We start from the raw sequence: 12,088 nt of genomic DNA on the forward strand, positions 1-12,088 counted from the left end.
CTCACAGCTGCGTTCTGAGAAGTCTACGTTGAACTGCTGTATCAACAGCTCTTCAATGCTTGCGATAGAGATGTGATTAACTGTGACGTTTTGTCGTTCCTCCTTGTTCGACTTGTGGCCATCATCTCTCCTTACCGGTCCATTGATTACCCATCCAAGGGCTGTCCTGACGGCGTAGGGTCCGTCATCCTTGCTGTTTATCACCTGCCATGGCTCCATAGTTTTGTAGGCATTGGTTCCAATTAATAGGCCAATTTCTGCTTCAATGTATGGGAGACGCACCTTTTCTAGGTAGGGCCATCTATCCACATCCTTCTGCAGGGCTAGGTTCCCTATTCTAACAGGAATCTCCCTCTGTGTGAAAACATTAGGCAGGTCTATGAAGTCCTTCTCTTCAAGTCCACACACTTCTAGGTCTGACAGGATATAACTTTGCATTGACTTCTCGTGACCCATGGTGCGTAATAGGATTTCTGTTCTTCTGCCTCTAACGTTCAGCTGTCGCATGAGTGATTCTGTGCAGAACGTTGCTGAACTACCTGGATCCATGAAGGCGTAAGTCTCCACAACCTTCTCACTCCTCTTAGACTTGATCCTTACTGGTACGATGGCAAGAATACAGTCACTGTCACCGGCCCCAGTGAGTCCACAAGTCTCTGGTTCTAGCGACACCAGAGCACTTGAAACAACCTTCTCGTCGGTATTGTTTTCTTCACTCTTCTTAGAGACTTGTTCTTCTTTATGGATATGCAGCAGACTGGGATGTTTCCGAGTGCACTCTCTGCATGTTGTTCTTTGCTTACAGTTTCTACTCAGGTGCCCCTGAGAGAGACATCCAAAACATAGGCCGTTGTACTTCAGGAATTCGATTCTGTCCTTATGTGGCTGTGCTTTGATGTCGCTGCAGAAATCCAATGTATGATTCTTCTGGCAGAATAAGCATGGCTTCTGAAAGGCATTAGCAGGCGTCACTGTGCTGCTCTTTTTGGGAGATGAGTTCTGGGGCCTTTCTTCCTCGGCCTGAGTGATGATAGTTGCAAAGCTGCTTCCCCTGGAACCACCTTTCCTGAGAGTCTTTGATTCAGCAGGCTTGGCTTTCACTCTTCCATCGGTGGTCGGGCTGACATCCTGGATGTTTCCAAACAATGGGTCCCTAGCAATTTTAGCCTGTTTGTCTATGAAATTCACTAAGTCTGCAAACCTGGCTCTACTTTTCCGTCTCTCCATTATCTCAAAGGCTGTTCTTCTCCATTGTTCTCTCATCCTGTAAGGAAGCTTAGAGATGACGATTCTCATAGTCGTAGGATTGTCCATCTCTTCCATGAATTCAACATCCTCCATGGTGTTGCGACATCCTATGAGGAAGAGAACATATGCGTTCAATGCCTCTCCGTCTTCCGATCTGATCTGTGGCCACTTGGTAGCCTTTTCGATATATGCAGTGGCTATCTTCAGCTCGTTACCATAGTGCTCCTGCAGCAACTTCCTGGCTTCTATGTATCCCCGGTCCGGTCTCATGTGTTCACAGCTTCTGACCAGGTCTTGTGGTTTACCACTGGTGTACTGTCCCAGGTAGTACAACTTATCACTGCTGCTCTCTGTCTTGGAGTCAATGGCTTGTTCAAAGGATCTGATGAAGGGCTTATACTTGAGTGGGTCGCCTTGGAACACTGGTATGTCTCTTTGAGGGAGTCAAAACAGATTCTGTTGTTTTACAAGCATCTCTGTAATTTCGTTCTGACATTGCATCACTCGGTATAGGCTTCTCCCTGTGTCTTCAGGCCTCTGGTGGTCATCAGCAGGGTCTAGTCTAGACCGTCTGACGTCTGGGGTAGCATCACGTGCTCCTGTTAGTGGAGAGGCCACTCTTCCACGCTGTAATGCCGGGGAATTGCTTTCGGGCTCTGTTGTAACTCTTGAAGGTGCCCTGGATCCAACTCTATGTGGCAACGTTGACTGGCAGTGGCTCCCGCCGTCCCGTGAGCCTTCATAATCTTCGTACGCACTCAACCTGGCATCTGAGACCTCGATAGCTGTTTTCATCTCCAGCCGTTCTTTCTTTGCCTGCACCTGGGCCCGCTGGGCCTGCAGTTGAGCCTGCAGTTGGGCCTCTTGGACCTGCAGTTGGGCCTCTTCCCGTTCAAGAGCTTGCTTCTCATCTAAAGATGCTGCGCGTGCCATCAACGCCGCCCGTTCAGCCTCCGCTCTCATGCGTCGCGCCGAGCTTGTGGTAGAAGCGACTGACCTGCGTCCAGAAACAGAGCTACCTTCTTTTCGATTTTTGCTCGGTCTGGCGGAAGTCTCTGAAATGCTATCGTCTGGTCCGACTTCATCGTCAACCTTATCTTTCTCTGCTGTATCCGCATCATGACGAATTTTTAACATCCACTGCTCCGTGGCCTTGATATAGTCCTTAATGCTGGTTGATTTAAGATCAAACCAGTCGTGCTGATCAGTGTTTCCCTCTTCTTCAGACAGAAGTGCTAATACATCTTCATTGAGTATATTAAATTCTTCATGCAGCTTGGAGAAATCGTAATACATCATGTCTTCAGCTTTCTTAATATTAGCATTATCTTCCATGAGACGATCAATTATCTTCATTTTTCCAGTTATCTGAACTAATTTAGCCTTCCTTGCACCTATGCTTCTATGTAACTTCTCTTCCCTTGCCTTTGGGGTGAGCTTTATTTCCCTCTTTTGGCCAGCAATCCTTCTGGCTGGGGGAAGCTCCTGGCTCCGTAAGGCCTCAGCCATTTTACCCGCAGCTCTTATTTAGCTTCTCAACAGAATGAACAAAGCAAGTAACAGTCACTGTACCTTCGCTTTCTTAAATTGTCGTCTGGCTCCGTGACCATTCATGTATACGTTCGCCGACGATTCCGTCCCTTCCTTCTTAGGGAGCTAGTTTTTGACTAATGTCGTGGCGCTTCTTAGTTTCCAAACAGGCAGGCCACTGAGCTGTGGGGCCTTTAACAACGAGTAGACGCGTGTCGAAATAAAACGTTCCCAAACGTAGCTTTGTCTTTTAAATGGTTTACTATAACACTTAACAAACAGAATTACAAAGCAAACACGTATAAACGAACATGGTCAAAAACTGTACTGCTCCAAACCTCACAGCTTCTGCCTCTTTCACCACGTGCAGTTTAAAACTGTAAGATGGCTGCACCCATGTGTGGCTTAGGGACTGTTCCATTGTGGCAAGATTGAAGGGGGTGTCGGACTATACCACTGGAGCAAGAAAATAGGGGGTTTCTTAATACAATAAGTCGTTCAGGTAAATTAACTGTATTATGCCATTTAGCCACTATTTTAAAGTATTTTCTTAAGCTTTTATGGCTCTTACAGCAGTTGATGCACACTCCAAGTGGCCGGAGGTAATAAAGATGTCCTCCACCACCACGGAAAAAACTATCACAGTATTAAGGACCATATTTGCCAGGAATGGGCTGCCGGAGCAGATATGTTCTGATAATGGACCGCAATTTGTGTCCGAAGAATTCAGAAAGTTCTTAAAGAACAATGGGGTAAAGCACTACACGTCCGCCCCATACCATCCCGCCACCAATGGATTGGCTGAAAGGTTTGTCCAGACCTTCAAGAAGGCCATCAAGGCCATGGGTAATGAAGACATAAAACTTCAGCACAAGGTGGATAACTTCTTATTTGCATATAGGAATGCAACGCATATGGTTACTAACCAAACTCCCGCCATGATGTTCTACAATAGAAACCTAAGATGCCGGCTGGATTTGGTCAAGCCCAACATCCGAAGGGACGTGGAGAACCGGCAGTTTCAGGGCATGAATGAAAGGCCAACTAGGGCCTTCCAGATAGGCCAACCGGTTTTGGCCCGGGACTACCGTACCGAGAAATGGCAGCCTGGAACTATCTGCACACGATTAGGACCACTGATGTATACCGTGGACATCGGAGACAGCATAATAAGGCGCCATGCTGACCAAATCATCAAGTCATCCGAAAAGGGACAACCTACACCACCACTCTATACATCTAACGATGAAGTAGAGATACCCATATCCACCTCCGATCCGGTGATACTGGAGCCCGATGAACCTGACACTGGCCTTCAAGCCGAATCAGCCTTGCCAGAAGAACCTACTACACCACCAGAAACTACTACACCCCCGAGGCGTTATCCGGACCGAGTCAGGAAGCCTCCTGAGAGACTAACTTATAATTAATTAATACAGCAATGTATATTATTTTGCATATAACATGTAATTAATAATTACTTAAAATATGATGTACTAGTTAGCTAGAAGGGGAGGAATTGTGGTGTATGTGCCTTTAAGAGCCCCAGGTGTGCGTAATGCTGGTAATTGCCACTTGGGCTATATAAGCCTGTGTATTGTGTATATCCTTTAGAACCCCCCCCAGACTTGCTTAGTAAATACCTATGAACCAACTCCTGTCTTCAGTGTCTTTATCTACACACGGACACTACAGACACCAATTTCAGAAACCAGTGATTCCCAGGCTAGGTGGTTTACACAGAGTTTTATCATTAGAGACAGAAGTGCTACAATTAGTTTACAAGGTGACTTCCATATAACAAAAGAAAGCAGAGAATCCATTGTGGCTCTGCTTCAGAACCCAAGGTGTTAATTTATCAAATCATAATTTTCCTTCATTCACTGTGGGGAAATATTAACTTAAAATTAAGAAACTTAAATTTAATAATGTCCAATATCTTTAAATTTCATTCAGCAACACTAAAGTTGCTGCTTGGTGAACTTAAACAGCTGTCAGTGGAAAGGGTTAACTCCTTTGCAGGTTTTTTTTTAAGAAGGCTCACGGCAACTCTGGTTAAACTCTGTTTTCTCTCCCAGTAGACACCCTCCACTGCTTGTCTATCTTTAACGGGTGATCGAGTTGTGATCTAAACAAACTGTCCCGTCCCCGGAGAGTGCCGTGTGCTCAGGGTAACAGCTGTGTGGAAGGGACGTTTGTAATGAGAGTTGGTTTGGGTTTCAGACACGAATCAATGAGCTGAAAGGAAAGCTATCGAAGAGCTTCTCTGAATGGAGGAGACAGCTGGAAGAAGATGAAGAATACGCACTGAAACTGATCGATGAGGAGGGGCTCCGAGCTCTCTCACAGATTAGAAGCTGTTCTGAAGCATTAAACAAGAGGATGGAACAGATTTCATTAATAGATGGAGAAACCCAGAGTCTGGTACAGAGGGACCCTCTCTCCTTTATTCAGGTACATCTTCAATATAAACAGGGCCATGGCTGGGGAATGGGGCGTTTGTGTGAGGCTGGTGTGAGGGCTGAATTGTTTGAAGATTGTTGGTGGGACCCAGCATTGGTGCTGCCCCCTCCGCCCTGCCCTCGGAGTGTTGGTGCCCCTCAGCCCTGCCCTCGGAGTGTTGGTGCCCCTCAGCCCTGCCCTTGGAGTGTTGGTGCCCCTCAGCCCTGCCCTCGGAGTGTTGGTGCCCCTCAGCCCTGCCCTCGGAGTGTTGGTGCTGCCCCAGGATGGAGTACAGTGAAATGTGGGATTATTCCCCATTCCTGTGACTGGCCCCACCTACTGTCCCACACTGAACTCTTTACTCTCAATCCCAAATTCACGGTTTGGGTCCATTGGGTGTTGGTTTGTTCATTGACTGATTTGATCTCCTCTCTTTATTCACAGAACTCGAAGCAGCTCCTTTCCAGGTAAGTTCCTCTCAGTCATACAGCAGCTGCTGCTGATAGGGAACCTTCAGCTGTATCTGGGAGAAGAGTGAAAGTAGAATCACGGCTTGGAAACCTTCCCAGATAAGGAGCTTTCAAATGGTGGGAATATTGAGTGATGTGTAACTGGGGTTTGAGGGGTTATTGGCTCAGGCAGCCTGTGGGAAATGGGAGATTCTACATGTCCACTGAGGACTCCCAGCTCTACCTCACCACCACCTCTCTCCACCCCTCCACTGCATCTGTCTGGTTACGCTGCCTGTCTGAGATCCAGTCTCCGATGAGCCAAAATGTCCTCCAATGAAACATTGGGAAGATTGAAGCCATTGTCTTTTAGTCCCCGCCACAACCTCCGTTCCCTGGCCACCAATTCCACCCCCCCTCCCTGCTCACTGTCTGAGGCTGAACCAGACTGTTTGTAACCTCAGTGTCCTGTGTGACCCTGAGCTGACTATTCCAATGTTCTCCTGGCCGGCCTCCCATCTTCCAAACTCCATAAACTTCAGCTCATCCAAAACTCTTCCTGTATCCTAACTCGCACCAAGTCCTGTTCACCCATCACCCCTGTGCTCGCTGACCTACATTGACCACTGGTTCAGCAACACCTTGAATTTAAAATTCTCATCCTTGTGTTACAAATCCCTCCATGGCTTCGCCCCTCCCTATCTCTGTAACCTCCTCCAGCCCTACAGCCCTTCGAGATCTCTGCGTTCCTCCAATTCTGGCATCTTGTACATCCCCGATTTCCTTCGCCCCACCATTGGCCGCCGCCCCTTCAGCTGCCTGGTCCCCAAGCTCTGGAATTCCCTCCCTAAACCTCTCCGCCTCTCTACCTCTCTCTTCTCCTTTAAGATGCTCCTTAAAACCTACCCCTTCGACCAAGCTCCTGTAAAGTGCCTTGGGATGTTTTACTACATTAAAGGCACGATATGAAAGCACGTTGTTGTTGTTGAGTGACATGAGCTGTTCCATCGGTGTGTCGAGCTTCTCAGGAACCTGTTAGACAGGAAGTGAGAGAGTGTTAAAGCTGCAGTGACCTGTATCTAACCGAGGCTTCCTAAAGGCTCCATGTGTGTCAGTGACAGCTTTATTCCATTGGGTCAGTAAGTGCTGTGTGATTGGCTTGTTCTGTCAACCAGCCCATGGAGAATGAGGAGAGGGGCGGGTCCTAGTGTCAGTGACAGTAAAATGTGTTGTGATTGGCTCATTCTATCCACTAACAGAGAAATGAGTGGGTGCTGAGATTTCCCAGGAATGTCAGTGTCACTGGACACTATGACCCTGATATTAACGGGGAGGTGGGGAGGGTGCGGGGGAGGCTGTTAACGTGGGAATGCCGGGGACATGGAGGCCCTATTGATTGATGGCCTGGCCGGCGGACAGGAGCAAAACAAGCGGCAGGAGGCTGCAGCCGGGGGCCCGTGGGGGCATTCCCCGTCACTCAGAGAGGGAAGCAGAAGCTCCGGGGCCCACTGCGGGGGGGAAGGGAGGGGGAGGGTGGGAGAGGAGAGGCTCTGGGGGCCCATTGGGAGAGGGAAGGGAGGGGGGGGGAGAGGAGATGGACCGAGGGCCCACTGGGAGGGGGGCGCGGGGGGCTGGGGACGAAGACTGAAAGATTTGGGCTGGGGCAGGCCCAATGCTTCCTTGTGAGGCCTGGGGGTCTCCTGCTCCTCCGGGCCCACAAGGAGTGCTAAAATGATCCGATCTTTCGCACTTACCTTGGCCAGTCGGCTTCTCCCGTCTCGAATCTGCTGTGGGGCAGCCGACAGCGCCGGCCTCCCCCTGACCCACACTCACATTTCACTCACCATCCTGATTATGTCATCAGGCCGTGACTTTCGAATGTTAATGAGGCCCCGCCTGCCTTTCGCAGGAGCCTCGTCGATGGCCTGATTTGTGTTTGTTTAAATTGAAATAGCTGGGAACGGGGTCGGGTTACTCGATCCGGATGTTTTAACCCCAGATCCTCTCCCGCCCGTCGGGGTGTGAGGGGATTAAAATCGAGACGTCTGTGAGGGAAACCCACCGATCCCAGGTCCCTGGGAGGCTGTTCCTTCTCTTCTCCTCACTTCACGTGATTGTAGTGAGTGTGTTCCTGCAGCGAGGGGGAGCACGGACTGGAGACCCTCGGGATAATAATTATTATTAATAATGGAAAGATGAGGCTCCAGGACAGAGACACTGGACTGAACACAGACAGCTTTGAAAATCACAAACTGAGCTGAAGTGGCAGCAAAGCAGGATCCCACTGCACGTGTGGAGATCAGTGTGAATGCAGGGAGACTGACAATCCCGGGATTCTGCCATTTTCAGGATGGGTTGCTGCAGGGTGTCAGTACGAGCATTAGAAGGGCTGCAGGTTGTTGCACTGATCACTCGTTCCCCTTTGGGTTTCTGATCGAAATGTCCCCACTGATAAAAACATTCTCTCCTCTTTCATTCTAGAGTGACTGAGACTCAGAGAATCACAGACCCAGATGTTCCAGCGCTCACCCTCAACCTGTCCAATATATCTCAACTTATCCAGAAGAGGCTGAATGGATGGGAAAAGTACCACTCCGACATATTGGGAATCATCAGTAAGAACATGCAGCTTTTCTCCAATATAAGGGACTGGGAGCAGGTTGGGTTAGTTGTGTTCAGACAGTGAATATCCTGAACTTTAATATCAGCTCCCTGTGTCTGTGGATCAGGAGCCTGAGATTAATCCTCAGCCCCCAGTAACACCTGCTTTAAACATTCCTCAATGTAATGGGCCAGAGCTTCACCCCCCATGGGCCAGGTAGGGGCGGGTTATACTCTGCCAAGCATACCCAAAATAGTGAGGAACCAAGAGACTGATAAGAGTGAGGAGCTTAAAGTCATTAATATCAGTGAACAAAAAGTACTTGAGAAACTAATGGGACTAAAATCCGACAAATCCCCTGGACCTGATGGCCGACATCCTAGGGTTCTAAAAGAGGTGGCTGCAGAGATAGTGGATGCATTGGTTGTGATCGTCCAAAATTCCCTAGATTCTAGAACGGTCCCAGCAGATTGGAAGGTAGCAAATGTAACCCCGCTATTCAAGAAAGGAGGGAGAGAGAAAACGGGGAAATACAGGCCAGTTAGTCTGACATCAGTCATCGGGAAAATGCTGGTATCTATTATTAAGGAAGTGATAATGGGGCACTTAGAAAGTCATAGTATGATTAGGCAGAGTCAACATGGTTTTATGAAAGGGAAATCATGGTTAACAAATGTATTAGTGTTTTATGAGGATGCAACTAGCTGGGTAGATAAAGGGGAACCAGTGGATGTAGTATATTTGGATTTCCAAAAGACATTCGATAAGTTGCCACATAGAAGTTTACTACACAAGATAAGGGCTCATGGGGTTGGGGGCAATTTATTAGGATGGATAGACGATTGGTTAAAGGACAGAAAACAGAGAGTAGGGATAAACGGGTCATTTTCCAGTTGGCATGTTATAACTAGTGGGGTGCCACAAGGATCATTGCTTGGGCCTCAGCTATTTACAATCTATTTTAACGACTTGGATGAAGGGACCGAGTGCAATGTATCCAAGTTTGCTGATGATACAAAGCTAGGTGGGAAAGTAAGCTGTGATGAGGACACAAAGTGCCTGCAAAGGGATAGAGACAGGTTAAATGAGTGGGCAATAAGGTGGCAGATGGAGTATAATGTGAGGAAATGTGAGGTTATTCACTTTGGTAGGAAGAATAGAAAAACAGAATATTTTTTAACAGGTGAGAAACAATTAAATGTTGGTGATCAGAGAGATTTAGGTGTCCTCGTACAGGGAAAACAGAAAGTTAGCATGCAGATACAGCAAGCAATTAGGAAGGCAAATGGCATGTTGGCCTTTATTACAAGTGGGTTGAAGTACAAGAGTCAGGAAGTCTTCCTACAATTGTATGGGGCTTTGGTGAGACCACACCGGGAGTACTGTGCACAGTTTTGTTGTCCTTATCTGAGAAAGGACATACATGTCTTAGAGGAGGTGCAACGAATGTTCACTCGATTGATCCCTGGGATGAGAGGAGGGATTGAGTAGATTGGGCCTATTCTCTCTGGAGTTTAGAGGAATCAAAGGGGATCTCATTGAAACATATAGGAGAGGTTGTTTCCCCTGGCTGGAGAGTCTAGAACTAGGGGGCATAATCTCAGGATTTAAGTCTGAGATGAGGGGGAATTTCGACACTCAGTGTTGTGAATCTTTGGAATTCTCGACCCCAAATGGCTGTGGATGCTGAGTCGTTGAGTATATTCAAGGCTGAGATCGATAGATTTTTGGACTCCAGGGAAATCGAGGGGTATGGGGACCGGGCGGGAAAGTAGAGTTGAGATCGAAGTTCAGCAATGATCTTATTGAATGGCGGAGCAGGCTCGACGGTCCGTAGGGACTAGTCCTGCTCCAAATTCTTATGTTCTTATGTTTAATCAGAGTGTCTCTTAAAGGGGCACCGTTCATCACAGGGCCGTCAGTATTATTAAAGAGTAAAGTAAAAAAAAGGAAGTCTTGCATTTATATAGCGCCTTTCACAACCTCAGGAGGTCCCAAAGTGCTTTACAGCCAATGAAGTTCTATTTTTGAGGTGTAGTCACAGTTGTAATGTCAGAATAGCTAAGTATGGAATATATAACCCCCCCATCGAGTAATATGAAGGAGTCGGGACCTCGCTGTGTCACAATTCCCAATCACCGTCTGCTTTGTTCACAGTGCCAGCTTCCACCGAATACAGGGGCCCATCGAACGTAACTCCTCCCCCACACAGCTCCTCTGGGGCAGCCCCTGTCCCACAGAGCGCCATCAAACAGTCGACTGGGATCAGGGGGAGAGAGGGAGTATCCCAATGTGTGTTTAGAATCTGAAACGGGGATCACACTTGACAGTTTTAAATTTCTATTTAACCCTTTGTCTTTCTGTGTTGTTTCGTCAGTCAGGGTTCAGTGTGAGGGATTTGAGGGTCAAGTTCCTGCACCTGTTCCCTCCTCACAGAGTCTCAGAACCTGGGGCCGAGGGGGTGTTGGTGAATTCAGAGTGAACAGGGAGCAACAGTTTAATGTACAGAAGGGTCCTCAGATTCATCTCAATTCACAACTGAATCCTCACTGCTGTGTGTAAAATGGTGGAGGCTTTAATAAAGCTGAAATCAGGATGAACAGTAACAGGAGGGAGAGAGCCCCGGGCACACTCCTGTATTCAGGATGAACAGTAACAGGAGGGAGAGAGCCCAGGGCACACTCCTGTATAGAGGATGGGACAGTAACAGGAGGGAGAGAGCCCAGAGCACACTCCTGTATTCAGGATGGGACAGTAACAGGAGGGAGAGAGCCCCGGGCACACTCCTGTATTCAGGATGGGACAGTAACAGGAGGGAGCCCAGAGCACACCCCTGTATTCAGGATGAACAGTAACAGGAGGGAGAGAGCCCAGGACAACACACCTGTGTTCAGGATAAGACACTAACAGGAGGGAGAGAGCCCAGGGCACACTCCTGTATAGAGGATGGGACAGTAACAGGAGGGAGAGAGCCCAGGGCACACTCCTGTATTCAGGATGAACAGTAACAGGAGGGAGAGAGCCCCGGGCACACTCCTGTATTCAGGATGAACAGTAACAGGAGGGAGAGAGCCCCGGGCACACTCCTGTATTCAGGATGGGACAGTAACAGGAGGGAGAGAGCCCAGAGCACACCCCTGTAGTCAGGATGAACAGTAACAGGAGGGAGAGAGCCCCGGGCACACTCCTGTATTCAGGATGAACAGTAACAGGAGGGAGAGAGCCCCGGGCACACTCCTGTATTCAGGATGAACAGTAACAGGAGGGAGAGAGCCCAGAGCACACTCCTATATTCAGGATGGGACAGTAACAGGAGGGAGAGAGCCCAGAGCACACTCCTATATTCAGGATGGGACAGTAACAGGAGGGAGAGAGCCCAGGGCACACTCCTGTATTCTGGATGAACAGTAACAGGAGGGAAGAGAGCCCAGGAACATTCCTGTAGTCAGGATAAACAGTAACAGGAGGGAGTGAGCCCCAGGCACACTCCTGTGAGCTGTGCGTTCCCAGTACAGCCAGTGCTGAGATTGTGGGGCTGTGGGATGTGTTGTGTGCCGGTGAATCTCCTCCATTGTGTCTGGGAGAACGTGTGCACAGTGCCAGGGGCTTGTGTGATTAAACTGACTGCTACTGTGTGTCTCACTGCAGTGTTTGGCCTGAGTGTACAGCACTGGGGCCCACACACTGCTAGTGAACAGGGATTCTGATTGAAGGCCATTGATTTAACATGGGAAGAATCCAGTCTAACCGGTAATATGGGGCTGACACTGTCTGGGAAATACTGACACTCCTACCCAGCAGCTGTCAATCATTGATC

The 12,088-nt window shown here is 48.5% G+C and overlaps 1 protein-coding gene and 1 long non-coding RNA gene across 4 annotated transcripts in view; one reads left to right on the top strand and one right to left on the bottom strand.

Annotated features, from left to right (window-relative positions):
- Positions 1-12,088, top strand: part of LOC147114230 (E3 ubiquitin/ISG15 ligase TRIM25-like) — a 57,570-nt gene that overhangs the window by 43,709 nt on the left and 1,773 nt on the right. Inside the window, exons 3-6 of one of the 3 annotated variants that reach the window (XM_085995904.1) lie at positions 5,002-5,232; positions 5,665-5,687; positions 8,151-8,284; positions 10,429-10,563. In XM_085995904.1, coding sequence (XP_085852030.1) covers positions 5,002-5,232; positions 5,665-5,687; positions 8,151-8,284; positions 10,429-10,563 — 523 coding nt within the window. Of the gene's footprint in view, positions 1-5,001; positions 5,233-5,664; positions 5,688-8,150; positions 8,295-10,428; positions 10,564-12,088 lie in introns of all 3 variants that reach the window. The other 2 variants (XM_085995906.1, XM_085995905.1) reach the window with 2 other exon arrangements.
- LOC147114231 (uncharacterized) lies at positions 5,199-8,151 on the bottom strand. The gene is made up of 2 exons (XR_015079389.1): positions 7,424-8,151; positions 5,199-6,701 (listed from the first exon to the last, which is right to left on the bottom strand). It is a non-coding gene; the product is annotated as an uncharacterized LOC147114231 (long non-coding RNA).

The sequence above is a fragment of the Somniosus microcephalus genome, chromosome 8 (genome assembly GCF_052327205.1).
Source record: "Somniosus microcephalus isolate GS21.2 chromosome 8, FLI_Smic_1.0, whole genome shotgun sequence".
NCBI lineage: Eukaryota > Metazoa > Chordata > Chondrichthyes > Squaliformes > Somniosidae > Somniosus > Somniosus microcephalus.